General features: G+C 38.4%; 1 protein-coding gene across 3 annotated transcripts in view; it reads left to right on the top strand.

Annotated features, from left to right (window-relative positions):
* The window catches only part of rtn1a (reticulon 1a), a 76895-nt gene extending 55480 nt beyond the window's left edge, over positions 1 to 21415 (top strand). For 2 of the 3 annotated variants that reach the window (XM_057859262.1, XM_057859264.1), the window contains 6 exons: positions 15198 to 15405; positions 15481 to 15619; positions 16068 to 16137; positions 16390 to 16436; positions 16516 to 16574; positions 20608 to 21415. In XM_057859262.1, the coding sequence (XP_057715245.1) occupies positions 15198 to 15405; positions 15481 to 15619; positions 16068 to 16137; positions 16390 to 16436; positions 16516 to 16574; positions 20608 to 20650 (566 nt within the window). In that variant the 3' untranslated portion in view covers positions 20651 to 21415. Of the gene's footprint in view, positions 1 to 10957; positions 11093 to 15197; positions 15406 to 15480; positions 15620 to 16067; positions 16138 to 16389; positions 16437 to 16515; positions 16575 to 20607 lie in introns of those variants that run through there. The other variant, XM_057859265.1, reaches the window with a different exon arrangement.
* The last annotated feature ends 1869 nt before the right edge of the window (positions 21416 to 23284 follow it).

The following is a 23284-nucleotide window of genomic DNA, read 5'->3' as shown; positions in this document are numbered from 1 at the left end:
GGAGGGGGAAAAAACACATCTAGCCTCTAATTCCAGCGGGGAGGGGCGCTCGTAAAGAGTGACCGTGAGAGAAAATGGCGCCTTCGCTCCACTGTGCATCATGATCACTACCAGCCTCTGATGTGAAAATTCGATTTTAGTATTGTCCAATGTCAGATAAGCAGTTAGTCATGAGCCCTCTGGCTGCGTAAGCAATTTGATTATATAACCACATCTAAAGGATAGATTCATAGGAATGGTGGAATTTCAAACAGTGGCCACCGCTCCAATTATTTACGGCAGTTGAGTAAATAAAGGTTCAATGATCAGGTTACGTCATTCTGTACTGTATCTGCTACAACCGGAAATTAAATCAGACAAATGGGTGATTCTCATTAGGCTAATGAAGTACATTTACCAAATCTAGCTTCAAATAGCAGAATGCAATGATGACAATCATTCTGTTTGAATCAACGGTTTGAGGTCCTAATATTTGCAGTAAAATATCTACATAGATTTCATAATATATTGACATGACACGGGGCGCAGGGCCGATCCATAGGGGGCTTATTTTCAAAAACTTCAAGTTCAAATATTTTCAAAACCAAAGCTGCTACCGACCTAAAAACAAAACTGGCACTTGCCTTAGCCATATATGAGTCTCCATGAGAAGCGGCATCAAAAAAAATTCAAAGTCGTTCCCTTATAAAATCCCGATTAATTATTTTCTATATAGGTATTACAAAACTTAAAATGGCTATAACATTCTCAGATTTTACACTAGAATCACCAAATGCAGACATAATCACCTATATTTTCAGAATCAATAGCAATATTTAACATATCGTATGTTTTTGCCCAAAATAGCAACTTAATTTTACAGCTAATAAATCAATTTTCACATCAGAAACTTAATACTTAAGGTAAACATGCAGAATGAATTATGCAGCAAATAATTTATAAATAGATTATTAATAAATTCTGTACGCAATCACAACTTATTATAGAATAGAATAGCCCTTTATTGTCATTATAAAGTTGTATATTTAGTTATATAGTTGTAGTGAATGAGGATAGCGGCCGCCTGACATAAACAGAGCTTTTCTGGTGAAAATTCTTGTGAATAAATGTTTAAATCCCCGAATTCTTCATAGATATGGACGTAAAACAGTCTCAATTCTTGGTTAAAAGCAAAAAACTGGGCAGTTAGAATTTACTTTACGTACTGTAAATATTGCAAAGTACAATGCTACTCTGTGAGCGAATGAGGCTAGCGGCCGCCTGATGTATACAGTGCTTTTCTGGTGAAAATTCTAGTGAATAAATGCTTAAATCTCTGAATTCTTCATATATATGGGCGTAAAACAGTCTCAATTCTTGGTTAAAGGAAAAAAAAAGTGCAGTTAGCGTTTATTTTACGTAAATATGTTGAAGAAATACAATGCTACTCTGTTAGCAAATGAGGCTAGCCGCCGCTTGATGTAAACAGAACTTTTCTGGTGAAAATTCTTCCAAATAAATGCTTAAATCCCCGAATTTTTCATATGTATGGACGTAAAGCAGTCATGATTCTTGGTTAAAACAAACAAAAAAAAAAAAGCAGTAGCGGCTGATTTCTCGCATTGATTTTTTTTCACATCGTTTAAAAATGCATGCATGATACGAAAAATATAATGATTACCTTGAATCCTCGAAAAAAAATCACTCCTGAGACAATCCTTCCTGTTTTTATGCGGTACAGTTTTCGTACTTCTTCAAACATCCAAGCTTAAATCCGGCTTGGACATGAGCGTGTGCTGTCTTCGAATGACTATTACTAAATGAAGCTCAGCCCCCTATGGTAAGGTGTGACGCAAATAATGACGAAGTGTCAGGTCAATAGAGTTTTGAAGTCTATGATATCTAATTGATTGTTGTCTAAACACATGTGATTACACATTATGGTAATGATCACCTATGTTGGGGAAGTAGCCATATGTAAACATAAACGTAATATCAAAAATGGCTACAAAGTGAGATTGTTTGGACATCTTTTGTCTTGCCTTCTTTGTGGCGCATTATGGGTCAAAATAACCTCGACATACGATCGCTTTGACATACGATCTTTTTGAAATCCGACGTAAAATTTGGCTCACCATTTGTTTCTACATCTGACGACATGCTCAAAATACGACGATTTATGACACCGCAAGACGGACGCACAGAGGATTTTCTTGTGAGAGAAATCAATATTGGTTCCAAGAAGGCTAGTGGAGTCCATTGAAATGAAGATGGAAATGACAGAAAAATATGAGCGTGGTGTGCGTGTCCGTGACATGGCTTGACATTACGGCCGTAGAATGTCTACGATCTCGACGGTCCTTCTCCGACCTCCGTTCGCCAGTCTTTATAAGTTAAGGTGACAATTATTTTTGTGGTAACATCGCCAGCCCGCCCGCCCCAGCTGATGCCAATAACAGAAAATTAAAAAAACAAAGAAAAATCTTTAGCGCACCTAGTTATCTTACTCTGTCACGTCAGCTACGCGGTGCGTTCAGGTACAGCACGCAAAACACAACCGCCCCCTCAATTCTTTACATTATTACAGAAATTATTATTATATTAATATTCTGATTTTTATTTATAATGTATTTGTTTTGCTATGTGTAATTGCCATTTGTTAAAGCACCAGCAGTATTTGTTAAAGATTTAGTGTAGGTTTTTGGGCTGTGGAACGAATTAATGAAATTATAATTTATTCTAATGGGAAAATCCTGCTCAACATACGACTATTTCGACTTTCAAACAAGGTCCTGGAACCAATTACTTCGTATGTAGAGATACCACTGTATTTATTTATTTATTTTTAATTTAAACACTGATTATGACAGGACCATGAACACAGTGCAATAGTACGGAAAGCAGCATGCTTGGACACTAGATTTTCCTTCCATATTTTTTTTTATACAAACTAAGAACCTATTAAAGCTTATTATCACCCACTTAATGATATAGTTGTAAACATTTTTTTTTTTTTGCTTGTTTAATGAAGTTAATTGAATATTAATAATGCTGTGTTGAGGTGAAAACATCGACACTTTTCACTGCTGTCATAAATTTATGACTCTAAAATCAGTTCAAATACATATTGGTAAGAAATGGTGGACTGGGCCACATAATAGAGATATCATTCTTTCAACTTTAAAATATTGCGCATAAATATTGTGTTTTAAATCGTTTCTTCGTGACAGGTGAATTTGTTTCAGCTTTTGACACCAATCGCAACAGAGATACATTTCCTTGAATGCGCTCCGGAAAATGAGTTAAAATGTTTTACCTGGACAGTGATTTCTATTGACAAACATGATTTTTTAAAATTTTTATTTTACATTTAAAGGCACTAAATGGAGTTTATCACTTTTTTCCCTCATGCCTGCCCCCTCCGGCCCCAAACGTAACTGCAGCCTGTGTTAAGCTCGTGCAAGACATGCATGCTTGTCACCCATCAAATCAACACCAGAAATGTAAAAACCGCAAACGTGATTGTTTACTGTTAGTAACTGTTATGTACTTCCTTAATCTAAGTACATGTCAGGCCAAGACTTGAATGGTACAACACTTCCTTATTCAGCGTGCTTCTCAGCATATGTGCCACCAACACATCACATTCCTTTTATACTGTAGTGTAGTACCACACCCACAGGAAGTGCACACTATGGCAACAGCAGTGTGACATAAATATGTTACAGTAACAAGATCTTAAGTGGGTTAGAAAAGTGTTTTTTTTAACTGGAGACAAGGCAGAGGCTCGGTGAAATAGCGCTGCTGCCTCAGAATAAGACGAAAATTTAAAGCAACACAAAACAATGCTTGAATAAACTATTTCAGCTTTTCATGACCTTAAAATTTTCAAAGACATACTTTGGCTTTTTAGTTATTCACATATTATTCAAAGTGTACAATACATGGACACGCACACAGATACAGTATATTTTTATAAAATCAGATGTGCGAAAAGGACACTCTGAGGAAGCTATTTAAAGCTTTTAGTAGGGGGCCCAGTTTTCCACAAATATGAGATATTGGCCAGATTTCTTTATAAATATGGAGAGCATACACATACACACAATGCACCATGGACAATTTCAACATTCTGCCATAAACTTGATAATGTATTGACGGGACACGTGGCGCGGGGCCTGCATGGTTGGCAAGGCCGTCAAAGCTGACCGAGTGGAATCACGGACAAAGAGCTTTTTTCGTTAAATCTTTTTTCCTTAAATCCCCGAATTCTTTATAGATATGGACGTAAAACAGTCTTGATTCTTGGTTAATAGCAAGAAATAACATGGAGTAAGTATTTATTTTACGAAAATATGTCGAAGAACAATGCTAGTCTGTTAGTGAATGTAGTTATCGGCCGCCTTATGTAAACAGAGCTTTTCCGGTGAAAATTAATGTGAATAAATGCTTAAATCCCCGAATTCTCTATAAACGTAAAACCATCTCGATTCTTTGTTAAAAGCAAGAAAAAAAAAGTTGAGTGAGCATTTATTTTACGAAAATATGTCAAAGTACAATGCTAGTCTGTTAGTGAATGTAGCTAGCGGCCGCCATATGTAAACACAGCTTTCCCGGTGAAAATTAATGTAAATAAATGCTTAAATCCCAGAATTCTTTATAGATATGGACGTGAAACCATCTCGATTCTTTGTTAAAAGCAAAAAAACGTGCAGTCAGCATTTATTTTACGTAAATATGTCGAAGTACAATGCTAGTCCGTAAGTGAATGTAGCTAGCGGCCGCCTTATGTAAACAGAGCTTTTCTGGTGAATATTCTTCTGAATAAATACTTAAATCCCCGAATTCTTAATAGATGTGGATGTAAAACAGTCTTGATTCTATGTTAAAAGCAAAAAGACATGCAGTCAGCATTTATTTTACGTAAATATGTCGAAGTACAATGCTAGTCCGTAAGTGAATGTAGCTAGCGGCCGCCTTATGTAAACAGAGCTTTTCTGGTGAATATTCTTCTGAATAAATACTTAAATCCCCGAATTCTTAATAGATGTGGATGTAAAACAGTCTTGATTCTATGTTAAAAGCAAAAAGACATGCAGTCAGCATTTATTTTACGTAAATATGTCGAAGTACAATGCTAGTCCGTTAGTGAATGTAGCTAGCGGCTGCCTTATGTGAACAGAGCTTTTCCGGTGAAAATTCTTGTGAATAAATGCTTAAATCCCTGAATTCTTTATAGATATGGACGTAAAACAGCCTTGATTCTTGGTTAAAAGCTAAGAAGAAACATGCAGTTAGCATTTATTTTACATAAATATTGCGAACTATGATGCCAGTGCAGTAGCGGCTAATTACTCCCATTGATATTTTTCACAATGTTTTAAAATGCATGCCTGGTACGAAAAATATAATAATAACCTTGAATCCTCAAACAAATCACTCCTGAAACAATACTTCTTGTTTGTATGCGGTACATCTTTCGTACTTTTTCCAACAGAAATCTGGCGTTAGATCGCTGCGTGCGTGTTTGTGAATAGCTCCTTTTGATGTGGGCAGCCCCCTATTTAATCTGACCAGTCAATACAATTATGAAGTCTATGACTCTGCATACGTTGGATTTTGATGCAAAGTACAGTAGCTACATTAGAATCACCTAAAAATCTAAAGGTGAAGCAGCTACTCTCCTGATATGATCTCACTAATGTGCAATTAATTGTAAAATCTGAGTTGAGAAAAAAAAAAAAAAGTCATTCTTTGTTGTCTCCGTGTAGGATATTTCCAAAAATAAGCAGTCGTTGCTCAAAGGGGATGAATAATGAAGCCGTTTAGCTATATAGTGACATAACGTGGCGTCGTCATTCCTTGTCATTGTGATAAATGAGTCAGAAATGATGGTGCAGAAGGGAATTTAGAAAAATGAATGACACCGACATTTGAAAACACTGAAAATAGGACGTACTTTCTTTACAAACTACTCATCATTCCATCAGTCTTACTGTATATTCTGACCGGTAATATTTGTTCATATGCCCGCAACATTTTAAACTTTTGGGCAACAGAAGTCCCCTTGCATGTTTGCGCGTCGGAGCCGATGACTTGTTTGAGGCCACAAGGAAGTCTTCAGTGACTTAATGAGGTCGAGCTAAACTAGTTCCACTTCAGAGGAGAAAGAGGAGGGTGGGGATTCATATTCTTGTCACGGGTGATAATCATTTGCTCTGGTTTTCGTCATGAAGGATGAGGACGGCTGCTAAAAGCTAACAGGCCTGGACTCGGTGCTACAACATCTTTTTTTTACAGATTTGTGCTTATGAAATCAAATTAGACGGTTAAATCATTTGACGGTAGACACACTTCTCGTTTAACCTGCCTTTGTCCCTTTGTGCTTCACACTAAAAGGGAGTGGCAGTCTTGATCTTCACAGGGGTGCGCACACACATTATGTTCCTGTGCGCCCCCAGATTGAAACCCATAGGAAGACATTTTCCCCTCCCTTTTTCCATTCTCAGTGATAAAATGGAGCGAGCGCTGTAGCTATGGTAACTGTATCGGGCAGGTGCTCAGCCGACTCTTGCCACCGGGCCATTGTGATGGTGCCGAACAGAAAAATGGCCAGTCTCTGGAAGTCATACATTTAAACAGGGGTCGGGAACCTATGGCTCGCGAGCCAGATATGGCTCTTTGGATGGCTGCATCTGGCTCGCAGACAAATCTTCGATTATTAAGCAAAAAAAAAAAAAGTTTCGTTATGTGACGGGAAGGGCGCTAAGACCTCGGGGGAAACCTGGCGGGCGTAAGGGCCACAGGGGAAGCGTTAAAAAGAGCAACTAGTAAGGGGCGCTCACATATTTTTTCCATCGGCAAGCCAGTGATCAGGCGACATTCAGGACTGGTGCGGCAGTGGAGAATGTCTGAAAAGTGAAAAGTCTGATGATGCGTGTGGCAGTCGGTAGAAGTAATAGGTATGCATCCGTAGCATGGTGCAGACAGATTAAATGCTTCAGTCTGTTGCTACACATTGAATTTTGTCTTATTTTCATTTTGCTTGTACAGCTGAAACAAGAAAAAAAAAACGTCCGTCTCGCATTGCTGCACACAGACTGCTCATTTCTTATTCACTCTAAAATGCGAATTCTAATATAATTATATTAAAAAGCAAATACAAGTTTTTGTGACAAAACATTTAACTTCTGCATTTTAGACGCTTCTAGCATTCACTCGTTGTCCGCTCGCCATTACAAACACATCTGCAGTCATACATAAACATACTTAAAAGATTAACATATTTGAACTATATTAGCACACACTACACATCACAATCATCCTAAAATAAAGCAATCCTCTAATATACACAGTCAAATTATACTATTTTTCTCACCTGAAACAAGAAAAAAATATATATATATTTTACAATGTCCATCTCGCATTGCGGCAAAGACAGCTTATTTCTTTTTGCTCTAAAATGCGAATATTTATCACCCATGCACGCCTAGAAGCGAACGCTGCCCCCTGCTGGTTTAAACCCGTAAGTACAAGTCTTTTCAGGCTGAAACTTGTATTTTCCACAAACACAATGAAATGATATTAAACATTTAAACATAGGGTGAATCTATCTATGGACCCAACAAAATATTAAAATAGGGTGAATCTATCTATGGACCCAACAAAATATTAAAATAACTATTTTAATATTAATTTAATTATTATTATTTATATAAAATATTAAACAGAATTCAGAGAAATTATTGTACTTTAAGTGTTGAAATGACAAAAAATGCACATAATACTTGTATTTTTAGTTTCAAACATATTGTATGGCTCTCACAGAATTACATTAAAAAATATGTGGTGTTCATGGCTCTCTCAGCCAAAAAGGTTCCTGACCCCTGATTTAGAATGTCAACACATCAAATACGGTGATCCCTCGTTTTTCGCGGTTAATGGGGACCAGAACCCGCCACGATAAGTGAAAAGCCGCGAAGTAGCACCCTTTTTTTTTTTTTTTTGGTCCAATGTATTTATTCAGACTAGTGATGCACGATAATACATTTTTCTACCGATAACCGATCATTTGCTTCTAGTTCCAACTGATAACCGATCATGTAAAGCCGATAATTCTATTAAAAGATTTATGTAAAATTTTAAAGTATACACAAGAGAAAATATAAAAATGCAAAAATATAATTTATTGCCCTTTTTTTTTCAACATCAAATGTGAACAAGTAGTAAATTCCAACATCTAAATAAAGACAGATTGTCTGACATTGTGTAATGGTAAACATTTGGCAACAATTACCTACAGAGTAAATACCTAAGTTGCATAAAAGTAAGCCATTCCTAAAATATAAAATTACTACACTGCAAAAACACACCTCCTTAAAATTAGTTAAATTCCCTTGTTTTCAGTATAAATCTACTGGAAATAAGTGAAATTATCTGCTAGCGCTTCAAGTATATTTCACTCAGATTTGTTGAAGAAAAATAGCTAGCTGAATATAAGCTTAACAGCCTTATTTTAAGCAATAAATTATTATACTTAATCCCCCCAAAAAATTGTTTGTCAGAAATGTTTTTTATTCAAGAATAGGTATGGGTCAAAACATTATTCGAAAGCATTTTTTTCTTGATTTAAGTGAAAAAAGACCAATTTATTTAGATGTATGGGCTTAATAAGAACAAATGGCAATATTTACTTCAAGTAAATGGAATAATCTGGCACATTCATCGGTTAACAAGTCTTTAACTCAAAACAAGATGGGGAAAATTATTTGACTAGATTTAAAAGTTTAAAATATGCAAGTGAATCATTTTTTACAGTCGTTTTTTTTTTTTTTTTTAACAAAATATTAGACAGCAATTAATAATTCTAAGCTAAAATGACATTTTGATTAATAAATATAATTCAAATTCAAATTAGACTAATCTACCAAATTTAAATATTGATCGGACTAGATGGACATTTGAACACCAATTGTTTTGTGTTAAGTGTTTTATTGTTAAAATGCGCTTTGAACATAAGTGTACATATGTGTGTTACAGCTTTACAAATTGTCAAAAGTTAATGAAGTAAAAAGCTTTAAAATAAAAAGCACAATTGCCTTGTTGTCTGCAAAGCTAAACAACTTCACATTTAATGAGGAAAGAATATGCCATATTAATAAAGTGAAAAATAACATACTGTGAGGTACAATAAGGTACTGTGAATGCGACTAAAAAATATGTCAAACTAAACAGACAAAATGGCGGACCAGACTCCGGCGGCGTAAAGTCGCCGAAAAAAATCGCATGAAGTCGAGTACGTACCCGGGGACTACCTGTACTTGTCTAGCACCTTTGCATCTTCAAGGTGCAAAAGGTTCACTATTACACTACATCACCATGCACCTACTGGTGATGCAGCACCAGGAGCAATGTGGGGTTCACTATCTTGCTCAAGGATACTTAGGCGACTTCATCAGGGCGGGGTATTGAACCTACAACCTCTGGGAATGACTACTCTATCACTGAGCCATGCCACCCAATAAATATCCAACAATGATCCATATACAGTGTTGTTAATTTGACTTTAAAAAAGTAATTACAGTTACAAATTACTTCTCCCAAAAAGTAAATTACCTCAATTAGTTACTCGGCAGTCGGCAAAGTAACTGATGTTACTTTTCATGTTCTACAGTCTACATCTTATTTCATGATCTGTTCTATAATGTCCTTCACATCAGATATGTTTATATTAACTGGTCAAATTTGTCTTTTTCATTTAAAAAAAAAAAAAAAAAAAAACAGAAAATCACATTGTTTGATTTTGAAAGAATTTATTTGCAAATAATGGTGGAAAATAAGTATTTTCCAACAATATTGCCAACAAAGGGTACATAACAAATTATTGAGATGAACTTTTGGTATTGACCAAATACTTATTTTCCACCATGATTTGCAAATAAATTCTTTAAAAATCAAACAATGTGATTTTCTGGTTTCTTCTTCCACATTCTGTCTCCCATGGTTGAGGTTTACCCATGCTGACAATTACAGGCCTCTCTAATATTTTCAAGTGGGAGAACTTGCAATTAGTGGTTGACTAAATACTTATTTACCCCACTGTATATGTTTTTCAATATGCAGGTGTGTCTCTGAATCTCTTCCCTTTTCTATCTTTTCTCTAGTTGTTTTGATTAAAAAATAAATAACACACGATTTATGGATACGTCATTCAAGAAAAGTTTAGGGCAAGTGACTTTTTTCAGTAAAAAAAAAAAACAAAAACAAAAAAAAACAAATTATTCTTATATTGTAGCATCCACAAGGACAACACCCACTTGGTGATGATAATAGTAACTGTATGTAAAAAAAAAAGTTTCCTCAGCGTTTAAGATGACGCTTGCCACGCTAAATGCTAGTGAGAGCGCGAATGTTATGCTAACTAGGAGTGGGAACCTCTTGGTTCCTCACGATACGATATGGTTTGCGATAGAAAGGTCACGATAAAGATGATCAGACGATATGGCGATACGATGATTATCGATACATTGGTCAGGAAATCATTCTAGGATATTCTAAAAACTAATTAACAGAAAAACAAACTTCCGCTGTGAATTGGAATGAGTTTATCACTAGTAGACGTCCAAGTATCACAATATATCACCATTTCGATATTTTGTCACACCCTTAATGCTAACGCTCCGAGCCACCTATCATCGCGTTTGCAATGGCGTCACAACCCCCTTCCCCTCCTCCCCTCTCCCGCGTACTTATTTTCATAGTATGTACTCGTAAATCATTTCCTGCCACTGACAACGGTAGATGTCCAATGTATTTAAACTAGGAAGCCTGACAGCAACTGATCACTCTCCCCAGTCAGAATGGATTGGACGTCTAGTGCCATCAATGGTGGACAATGAGTTAAATGAGTGCCTTATAAAGGGTTAACGCCGTCAAGTCATCAGAAAGCAGCTGATTGGGTCTTGCGGTTTAAGTCCCTCCTTTCCTGTTCGGAGTGTGTCTGTATTGGGGGGGTACAAACGCCCCCCCCGAAGCGAACACACACACTCACGCTCTCCTTTTGTCCATGAATAAAGCAGCTGCCTCTTTCCCTGTTCAGCCATGGGAGCCGCAGGTCAGTACCCGCTTCTAGCGCACTCACGCTTTAACCTCCGGCCGGCCTGTCCACCGCACTGACCAGCAAAGCCGCTTTGCCTTTTGTCTATGTTTGTGTGGGGTCCAATTACTGAAAGAGCGACACACCTGTGCATTTATAATTTCCTCACAGCATCTCCAACAGGCCCACTTTGTCGAGGTAGCGCGTCGGTCCCATTCCCAACTCCTCTTGATGACTTTTTATTCATCTACATGACTTATTGTTGCTTCCTGAGAGTTCACAATAATGCGTTAGAAACAAAGGGGACGGTAACAGCGTGCACCTACCATGTCAAATAAGAGGCGCGAGATGTTGCCGGGCTTCTTTTTCGGACTCGGCAGATGTCTATTCAGAGGCCAGCAAAGATGGCTGTCATCACTATGCCATTCACGGCTCTACTGCTAAAATTAGAGCGGGCAAAAAAGCAAGTCGCGCTGCTCTGGGAGGAAGAGAAAGGCACAAGAGGGATCTTTCTCATGAGCGATTCTACCATTTTTATAAAGCGTCTGTGATAAGACCTCTAGAAAATGCTGCAACCATCTCTGGAAATTGCCCTCCAAAATAAAAAGCATGCTTGGAGTACCAAGTTGACCCTGAATCATCTGCATCACTGACCGCTTATCAGAACGGCCATGTCACGCTGAACCGTTATCTTCGAAAAAGCTGATTTCGCTCCCGTTTCTGTGCGCCACGGGTCAATCATTAATTCTCCGCCTTAGGTAAATTGTGCAATATGGAGCCTGCTCTTGGATGGGATGTATGTATGAGAGCAAAGCAGGTGTTCGTGGAGATAAGTCAGTTAGGGGACTGTATGGCTCTATAGGGACAAGGAACCCAAATACCAGCTGTTTGACCCTGATGTGTTTGTAGAACAAGGGTGTCAAATGTCGCGGGCCGGATGCTGCCCGCCAGTGGGTCCAATCCAGTCCCACGGTTGTTCTGCCTGACAGGCACGGTGTAGCTCCACTGTACAAACAAAATCACATGATTTTATTTTGACATTGGGACCGTAGATTTGTGTACACTACTGCACTTGGCTCACTTTCGTGTCCACAGTTACATTCGTTCATTCGCCCCGCCCCAACAGTCAAAGGCAGCCAACGAGTTAACAAGGAAGTGACCCAAAATCCACCATGAAGTTACACCAAATCAACAAGAAGTAGCCTGGAAATGCCTGAAAAATCAACAGGAAGCAGGCCAGAAATACCTGAAAAATCAACAGGAAATAATCCAAAATTTACATTAAATGCAGCTTACATAATAGAGTTCATTTTTTCCCCCCTCAAAATATTGCCATTAATATCTAAACCCCTGGCAACAAAACTGAGTACATCGCATGGGAACTACATACATCCCTCAATGTCCAAATTGAGTACTGCTTGTCATTTTCCCTCCAAAATGTCATGTGACTCGTTACAGGAGTGCTGTCAGCATTGCTGCAGAGATTGAAGAGGTGGGGGTCAGCCTGTTAGTGCTCAGACCATACGCCGTACTCTACATCAAATTGGTGTTCATGGCTGTCACCCCAGGAGGAAGCCTCTTCTGAAGACGGTACTCAAGAAAGCCCGCAAACAGTTTGCTGAAGACATGTCGACAAAGCACATGGATTACTGGAACCATGTCCTATGGTCTGATGAGATGAAGATTAATTTGTTTGGTTCCGATGATCTCAAGCATGTGTGGCGGCGACCAGGTGAGGAGTACAAAGATAAGTGTGTCATGCCTAGAGTCAAGCCTGGTGGTGGGAATGACCCCCCACCACCACCACCACCACCTCTTCAATCTCTGCAGCAATGCTGACAGCACTCCTGTAACGAGTCACATGACATTTTGGAGGGAAAATAACAAGCAGTACTCAATTTGGACATTTAGAGATGTACTTTTGTTGCCAGGGGTTTAGATATTAATGGCTATATTTTGAGTTATTTTGGGGGGGGGAATAGATGAACTCTATTAAAAAAGCTGCACACAGACTACTTTTCATTGTGTCAAAGTGTCATTTTGTCAGTGTTGTCCCATGAAAAAATATACTTAAATATCTGCAGAAATGCGAGGGGGTGTGCTCACTTTTGTGATACACTGTATGTGCAAATAGAAGGACAATCGGTGAAACTGAGGGAGATTTTTGTTTTGCTTTTTAGCTGTCCTGTATAGCTGCTTAGACAAGAAGAATAGGAATCTTGAGTGTCTTTATTGTCTGAACAGTTTAATTGTGGGAGTTTGATATACAGTACTCCCAATGTGGTTGTTCATTAGGTTTTATTCATTAACTCACCTATGCCACAATTGGACCTTTTTCAGGCCAAATCAGAACTCTTCCCATGGTTATAACAGGACTCTCACATATAACATAGTACTCATCTCATGAACAATGAGACTTTTGTCTTTTTCATTTTAAGTGGGCCAAATCGATTATATTAAAAGTAAACTAATGCAAATTGCTGCTGTATTTTAATTTTTGTAACAAGCAATGTCACTTTCTATGATCCGAGGTTTTGAACAGACGTGATACTGGTGTGTGGCCACAGCGTACACATCTGATGTTGCTCACAGTGGTACTCAGTTTGCTCAGGGAGCTTGTGTCTGCTCAGACACATGAAAAACTAGAGGTAACATTTCCCATAAGTACCCTAAAATTACATTAAAGTGATCCAAATAAAAATGCCCCACAACCAAGGAAGGTAGCCAGGAGCAGCCTCAAAAAATCAACAGGAAATGTTCCAAAATTGACAGGAAATGAGGTGTAAGTATCTTATCCATCTCATTAAATGACATGAAAGTGATGCAAAATTTATTCATTGCCTGCCATTGACAATGACAGACATCCAAACTTATACTGGAAGGACTGGGTGTGAATGCTCATCTTCCAGTGCCATTGAGGGCCCTCGGCATCCAATCCATTTTGACTGGAAGTCAAACGCCGTCAACTGCGGCGAGTGAATTGCCTTATTTGGCCAAAAATAAATTTGTCTGGCCTGCGTGACATTATTTGCCATAAATGTGGCCCGCCAACCAAAATGAGTTTAACACCCCTGCTGTTGAGGATGCAAAAAAAAGCCATAACATAGACTTCATAATGATAAATGAAAAAAATGTGCCGTTACCATTTATTTTACGTAAATATGTCAAAGTACGATGCTAGTCTGTTAGTCAACGTGGTGGCCGTCCTATGTAAACAGCTTTTCCAGTGAAAATTCTTGTGAACAAATGCTTAAATCCCCGAATTCTTTATAGATATGGACGTAAAACAGTCTCGAGTGTTGGTTAAAAGCAACAACAAAAAAACGTGTAGTTACCGTTTATTTTACGTAAATATGTCAAAGTACGATGCTAGTCTGTTAGTCAATGTGGTGGCCATCATATGTTAACAGAGCTTTTTCGGTGAAAATCCTTGTGAATAAATGCCTAAATACAGGAATTCTTTATAAATATGGATGTAAAACAGTCTCGATTCATGGTTAAAAGCAACCAAAAAAAACAACAACATACAGTTAGCATTTATTTTACGTAAATATGTCGAAGTACGATGCCAGTCTGTTAGTCAAAGAGGTGGCCGTCATATGTAAACAGAGCTTTTTCGGAGAAAATTCTTGTGAATAAATGCTTAGATCCTCAAATTTTTTATAAATACAAACATAAAACAGTCTCGATTCATTGTTAAATGAGCAAAAAAGCCGGCAGTTAGCATTTATTTTACGTAAATATGTCGAAGAATGACGCCAATGCCGAAGCGGTTAATTTCTCCCATTGATATTTTTTTCACAACGTTTCAAAATGCATGCATGGTACGAATAATATAATAATTACCTCGAATCTTCGAACAAATCACTCCTGAGACAGTCCTTCCTGTTTGTATGCGGTAAAGGTTTCGTATTTTTTCAACCTAAATCCGGCATTAGATCCCTGCATGTGTTGTGACCGACTGCGAATAACTGAAGCGCACTACTTGAAGGCGTTGTGTAGTGGCTGACGGAAATGACCCGTCAATCCAATTATGAAGTCTATGGTCATAATTTCTACGAGTTAGCTGAAGTACATTCTGAAAAGTGGAATGATAAGCCTATTTTTTTCTTTCACAACCCAGCTATTGACCTGCTGTACTGGAGGAATGTGAAGCAGTCGGGGGCCGTGTTCAGCAGCGTGCTTCTGCTCCTCTTCTCCCTGACCCAGTTCAGCGTGGTCAGCGTCGGGGCCTACTTAGCCCTGGCTGCCCTCTCTGCCACCATCAGCTTCCGCATCTACAAATCTGTGCTCCAGGCAGTGCAGAAAACCGATGAAGGGCATCCTTTCAGGTAAGTGAACCACAGCACGGCCAATTATTGTTATACATCGATATCGATTCCATTTCTGCATTTGCGTCCATCCAGAGGCTACCTGGAGATGGAAATCTCATTATCCCAGGACCAAATTAGCAAATATGCTGACAAGATCCTACTCTACACCAACACCTGCATGAAAGAGCTGCGCAGGCTTTTCCTGGTCCAAGATCTCATTGACTCTTTGAAGGTTTGCATACTATCACTTTTCCCCTTTTAGCACAGGTAGGCATCTTTTTCCACTGCAGATAGTCCCTGGATTACAAACGAGATCTGTTCCTACGCTTTCGACATAACCCAAACTTCTGAAAACTTTCAGAAAACCAAGCTCTTTCAATCCTTCTACAGTGAATTTGAATGACTTTATCACTAGTAGACATCCAATTTAATGAACTAGGAGGGTGGCAGCGAATGAGCATTCGTTCATGATGCTACTGAATGTGTACTGAATGTACTCTTGGCCTACCTTTGCTTCAATTGATGAGCTGATTGCCCTGTTAGATGACCGCACATTGAAGTAGCTTATACCACACTCTAGCTTAAACCATTCCTCATTCTACTGTAACGAGCAGACCATGTTTGGTGGAAACATCCAAGTTTGTAGCTTTTAAATCTTCTGAAATGCCTATTTTTTTCAGTTTGCTGTGCTGATGTGGCTACTCACCTACGTGGGCGCACTCTTCAATGGCCTGACACTGCTTATCCTAGGTGAGGTCACCTGACTTTGTCTTTATCCAACCCATTAAGACTTTTTTTGCATTACACATTGGTAGTAATGTCTCGGTATGAACTGGATACACTCAGGTTATTATTAGCTTTTATGTAATCGTAAGTAGGGCAGCATGTCTTTGTCAGTGTGTTAGGAGCCCTAATTGCCAAGTGTGGAGCTGTGCAGTTTGCCCAAGATTAAGTGGCTTTCTTCCTACGCAAAGTAAGATTTTCACTCTTCTCTGCCTATAGCTGTGGTCTCTATGTTCACCATGCCCGTTGTCTATGAGAAGCATCAGGTAAGGTTTTTCTAAACATCAATCTAATAGAGCAAAATATTGGCTTTTTACATGATTTGTTGTTTCTCCCCTGCTTTAGGCGCAGATAGATCAATACGTAGGACTAATACGGACCCACGTCAACGCTGTGGTGGGGAAGTAAGTATTCAGACTTTTTATTTCTCACAGTGCATCAGGAATTTGGGATTAAATAAGTCCCTTATTACAATCAAATTCAAGATTAACTGTAGACGTCTAATCCTGTGGCTCTTTTCATCCTTCTGCTGTGAATTTAAAGGGACCCACGGATAAAAAGAAATGTAGTTCTTAAAAGATAAATGTTAGTACAAGTAATAATAATTTGATATTAAAACCCCTCTTAATGTTTTCGTTTTAATAAATTTTCTAAAATTTTAAAATTAAATCATAAACCAGTAGCTCGCCATTGTTGTTAACGTCACAGGGCCACGCTGCTGTATTTCACAGTCACTCTAACTATGTAAGGTAGTGATTTAAATAAACCACAAGGTGTCAATGGCGAGTTTTACATTAATAAGACATCAAGCCAATGAGTGAATTTTGTCCTTCGACTGACGCCGTAACTTTTTTTTGACTGGGTCTGTTGTGATTCACGTTCATTTGAGTGTCGTCTTCACAAGACTCCTGAAAATGGCTCCCAGCATCATAGTTTGTGTATTGTGACTAAATATTGCCATCCAGTGTATTTGTTGAGCTAAAAGAGTTGCTAAAATGTTTAAATATAGTTTGACCAAAGTCTGAGTAAGTTTTATGTGTATTTTGCGCATCTATTTTAATTGTGAATACCAGTTCTCTTTGCATTGTTGTGTTAACTGTGTGAGAAAAGGGCCTTAGCAATACAGATTGAAGCACCTTTCTTCTTGTTCAATTTGACAACAAATATAGTGACAATACATCCTAGTAAGTAACCTATTGAAATGCAACAAATTGTTATTCTTAAATAAAACACAAACTATATTAAAATGTATAAATATTTAAAAAAAAAAAAAAAAAAAAAATGCATAATCAGTCATTTTAAAGCTAGTTAGGTGCAAAATAGGTGAGAAACCCACTGTCATTTTGGTTGTCTGCCAATTAGAGCCCATTAAAAGTGTTTGATCCAAAATGACTGCCATCTTGCTCTGCAAAGTACGAATGCAAAAAATTTGTAGCCAAATTATTAGCATTTATTACATCATATTATCATTGCCAATCAGATTTTTCATAATGGGTGCCATTTCAAATTTATTTTTAGTGTAGAATCTGAAGTATATGCGATTACCTCCAGAAATCTGAACATGGCATGCTTTTATTGTGAAATGTTAACCGGAAGTACGTTTGCTACACCACTAACAGTAAGCTTTATACTCAGTAACAAAAACAAAATGCACTTCTCCTTCGTCATGCATGTTGTATCAGTAATAGATTTTTATTTCTTTTGTTCGCATCGCTTGCAAATTCTTTAATCTAGCGAGTTTTCATGTTTGATGTGTCGCCTTTTAACCACAATTTTTCGTTGTGGAGAAGAATGTCAATGTTTTATACAGTAGTAGACTAAAGTGGTTAGTGCATTGTTTTTTTCCCATTAACCTCAAGGTAGCAATGCTAACATTTTACAATGTTTAATTTAGAAGTGTTTCCTTATTTTGTATGTCTGAACTTTATTTCCACGACGTGTTGATGGCTAATAAATATCTGTGAAAGCTACTGGAGTCTCATGCAATCAACATGCACGTGTGCCTAGTTCACGCAGCACATGCACGCACATATGTATGTACGCACGCACGCGGCGATAAATCGCAGCCGTAAAAATTACCGCCCTCATTTTTATTTACCGTGCGATAAATTGACATATTGCATATCGCGACAGGCTTAAATACGTTTGTCAATAGAAATCACAAAGTACAACTTTGGCAATATTGTTTTCAGAGCCGAATCCAAGTACATTCTGGGTCAAATACAGTGGGGAGAATAAGTATTTGATACACTGCCGATTTTGTTGGTTTTCCCACTTGCAAGCCATGTAGAGGTCTGTAATTTGTATCTTAAATTCTCTTCAACTGTGAGGGACGGAATCTAATACAAAAATCCAGAGAATCACATTGTATAATTTTTAAATAATAAATTTGTATTTAACTGCATGAAATAAGTATTTGATACATTAACAACTAGTAAATATTTCGGCTCTTAGTTCTTTTTTAAGAACCCCTCCTGTTCTCCACTCATTACCGGAAGTAACTGCACCTGTTTGAACTTCTTACCTGTATAAAAGACACCTGTTCACATGCTCAAACAAATAAACTCCAACCTCTCCATAATGGCCAAGACCAAAGAGCTGTGTAAGGACATCAGGGATAAAATAATATACCTGCACAAGGCTGGCATGGGCTACAGGAAAATAAGCAAGCAGCTTGGTGAGAAGGTAACAACTGTTGGAGCGATTATTAGAAAATGGAAGAAGTTCAAGTTGACGGTCAATCTGCCTGGTTCTGGGGCTCCATGCAAGATCTCACCTCGTGGGGCATCACTGATCATCAGGAAGGTGAGGGATCAGCCAGAACTACAGGGCAGGACCTGGTCAATGACCTGAAGAGAGCTGGAACCACAGTCTCGAAGAAAACCATCGGAAACACATTATGTCGTCATGGATTAAAATCCTACAGCGCACGCAAGGTCCCGCTGCTGAAGCCAGTGCATGTCCAGACACGTTTGAAGTTTGCCACTGACCATCTGGATGATCCAGGGGAGCAATGGGAGAAGGTCATGTGGTCGGATGAGACCAAAATTGAACTTTTTTGGTCTAAACTCGGCTCGTCGTGTTTGGAGGAAAAAGAAGGATGAGTACAACCCCAAGAACACCATCCCAACCGTGAAACATCATTTTTTGGGACTGCTTCTCTGCCAAGGGTACAGGACGACTGCACCGAATTGAGGGGAGGATGGATGGGGCTATGTATAGCCAGATCTTGGCTGACAACCTCCTTCGTTCAGTGAGAGCCCTGAAGATGGGTCATGGCTGGGTCTTCCAGCGTGACAACGACCCAAAGCACACAGCCAAGGCAACTAAAGAGTGGCTCCGTAAGAAGCATCTTAAGGTCCTGGAGTGACCTAGCCAGTCACCAGATCTGAACCCGATAGAAAATCTATGGAAGGAGCTGAAAGTCCGTATTACCCGGCAGCAGCCCCAAAACCTGAAGGCTCTGGAGAAGATCTGCATGGAGGAGTGGGCCAAAATCCCTGCTGCAGTGTGTGCAAACCTTGTCAAGGACTACAGGAAACGTTTGGTATCTGTAATAGCAAACAAAGGTTTCTATACCAAATATTAAGTTTGATTTTTGTGATGTATCAATTACTTATTTCATGCAATTAAATCCAAATTTATTATTTAAAAATCATACAATTTTCTGGATTTTTGTATTAGATTCCGTCCCTCACAGTTGAAGAGAATTTATGATACAAATACAGACCTCTACATGCTTTGCAAGTGGGAAAACCAGCAAAATCGGCAGTGTATCAAATACCTGTTCCCCCCACTGTATTTCTATCGAGACTTTTTTTTTTTTTTTTTATAGTCGAAACAAACCAGAAATCGCACCAATACAGCAAAAGAAAAAGATTTTTTAAAATAAATTGTAAGTAAAAATAACATGTAATTTTTAGAATTTAGAATTTTTATTTCAATATTTTTATTTACCCTCTTTTAATCACAGTGCATCTAATGTATTTTAATGTTATGCCGTTTTTAGAATTTTGTTAAATTTGTTACCTCTAAATCACATATGCAATTCACAGCTCCATGCACTGGGAGGCGCTAGAATGCCAGATACAATAGTTGAGCAAATATGATTCTCGAAGACAGCACAGTACCTGAACTTCAAGGTTTAGTTTAACTCTTTAAAAAAAACTAATCAAAACAATTAATTGCAAATTTGACCAAAAGTAGCCCAAATTTTCTCAACCTGCCAAATACATTTTTCTCCCTCCCAGTCTCTTTGAAACCCTGTCCCAATCCAGCAACAATGGTACTTGCGGGTGCACGTTTTCTCCTTATTTAGCAAAACCCAACTGACAGGCACAATTTAGCACCATAAAAAGAGAGAATAGTTCTTTGCTGTCTAACGACCACTTAATCCTATCAGAAACATGCAATTCTTACTTGTGCGCCGTTGTCCAGGATCCAAGCAAAGATCCCCGGGGCCAAGAGAAAGGAGGAGTAGATCCCCACGTCTGGCGGAGGAAGGAGGCTCGCTCACCCTTGAAGAGCCAATGTCACGCTTTTGTCATCTTGGCCTTCTCTAAAAGCATCCACTAGAGAAGACTTCACCCTGTCTAGAGCAGTGTAAACACTAACACACATGTTCATAATGCCTCTAGGTAGACAAGTTCACAACTCAAAAAAATGAAGTTTTTTTTTGTGTTTATGATTCAAAAGTAAAAAGCATGAAGTTCAGCCTCGGGTAAATATTTGATATGATTTTCGTGCCGTTTTGAAAACCACGCTACATTTGAGCTTTCGCAGTGCTTACCACAAACTGTATGGTGTGGCACAAAAACTACAGCTAAGTGGCTACAGTCTTGCTCTGCTGCCAATGTTTGCCGCTTCATGTTCGAGTAAAGCAGATGAGGCTAAACTCAGTGTATGTCAATATATATAGACAATTTCCTTTTGGTGTTTTCCAAGCACAAACTCATTTGAAAAATATGCGTCCTAGATGTGGTATTTGTAGGTTTTTGCTTTTGTATACGGATAAGGAACAATACGCTACACGATAATGTTGCGGGTACTGTTGTACAACTACTATGAAGACGAGGAGTATCTGGTGATATCACGCTTGTTTGAATAACTGTCCAACTTTGTACTATGTTCTTCTATACTGTGTAGTTCTCTAGACCCCGGATGGACTCTTAACTATTTGCACTTACACTATGTATTTAATTACAAGAACATGACAAAATAAATGTACCTTGATGGATAACATTTCCTTAGTCTGATTGACAAGGTCTTTTTTTTCCCGGAATGGTCTACATATTTTGGGAAATTATGTTGGGGACAATCCACTGTATGCTATTACATATTTTTTTCCACCAGAGTTCAAGGCCAAGTGACTTGATTTTCAGGATCTGTCACTGCCGAGTACTTCGGCATTCAACACCTCCGAGAATCTGGCCCCCACCCCATTCAGATGCAAACTTATATAAAAACTAGGCCTGAAAAAAATCTATCATTGAGATTTTTTGGGAGTTTGTGATATTGTGTTATTATTCGAAATTAGAAGAATTTTCACCAGATGCCTCGAGTAGCTCTGAGATATGCCTGGACGATATTGGGAAAAATTAACATTGCGATATACAGTATATTTCCAAGGCTCCACTCTTACTGTAATTTTTGGACTATAAGCCACCACACACCAAATTTGACACCAAAACGCCATTTGTTTATAGATAAGCCACACTGAACTATAAGCCTGTCCTCACTGTATTATGGGATATTTACCCCAAAGGATATTAACCGTGAACACTTTGACAGCGGGATCATAAGACCAAATGAACCCCCATGAAGCTGTGAACCAATTGGCTGCAAAGCTTCAATGCTTCAACAAGTTTTATTTGGCCATCATTTCTCCCTTGAGACAGTGAAACTCTGCTGCCACCTGCTGTCAACATTGTGGTTGTCCAACATGCCTCCTAGCATGCATTGCAGCGCTACAGATGAAAACAACAATCAAAATTCATGTTCTCTGCTTATTATTTGTTCAATTACTGTTCCAGTTTCATTAATTGCTACTTATGGTATTTGGTAACACTTTGACAGTGGGGCCATAAGACAATCATAATTATATTACACTGTCATGAGCATTATTGAATGCTTATAACAGATGTCTGTTAGTGTTATCCGGCAAATTAACTCACTTCTGAATGGATGGCTGCACATAAATGGAGTTAGTGACATAATTTGCTGGATGACACTGAATGACATCTGTCATAAGCATTCAGCAATGCCGATAGTGTCATAATTATGACCGTCTTATGACAGTCTTATGACGCCGTTGTCAAATAAATTGTTACCTGTTAACCCAAATAAACAAATAATCCGCACTGGACTATAAGCCGCATTCAAAATGAGGGGAAAAGTAGCTGCTTACAGTCCGAAAATTACGGTACTTTTTGCATTGGTTGCACTGACATCATCACTCGACATTAATATCTCAATTTCTATACGATAGCGCAAACAAAAATCTTTATAGCACAAATGTAGCATAAACGAATGGCACCATTTCGGGTCCATTTTGCAATAAATGAGGGGCTGCGTGACATCATCACTCGAAATGTATATTTCAATACCTCGTAACGGTAGCACAACCTTTTAGAGCACAAATAAGCAAACGTAACAAACGTTATACATCATTTTCATACAAACTTGCGTCTGATGGGGAGGGAGGTTTTATTAACTGATGATATGACTGGATCGGGGACATCCCTAGTGGTACCTCTACTACCGAACGGCTATACAAATGAAATTTTCAGGTTATGGTGCGCCTCAACGGGAAAATATTGCCTCTTGTTGCGAAAGAAATTTCAGGATACGAGATGCAAAAATATTACTACTCACAGCTCCCAGAGTTTACTGAACGTAACGTACTTATAGCTGCTCTGCCATTTGCTATTGCATAGCATCTTCCTGGCATCCAGTTAGTTCTAAGAGGGACCTGTACGTATGTGTATGCATGTATCCCAGCGTCCTCTTTATTCACCATGAGGCGTTCCGACAGCTTTCCATGAGTGTATTAACTTTTCTTTTTTTACGATACACAACTCTGATCTTATGTTTATTGTGCGTTTATCTAATTGTA

Source organism: Corythoichthys intestinalis, chromosome 15, assembly GCF_030265065.1.
Source record: "Corythoichthys intestinalis isolate RoL2023-P3 chromosome 15, ASM3026506v1, whole genome shotgun sequence".
In the NCBI taxonomy this organism is placed as follows: Eukaryota; Metazoa; Chordata; class Actinopteri; order Syngnathiformes; family Syngnathidae; genus Corythoichthys; species Corythoichthys intestinalis.
The sequence above is the reverse complement of the archived record's forward strand: the minus strand, read 5'-3'. Positions and strand labels throughout refer to the sequence as shown.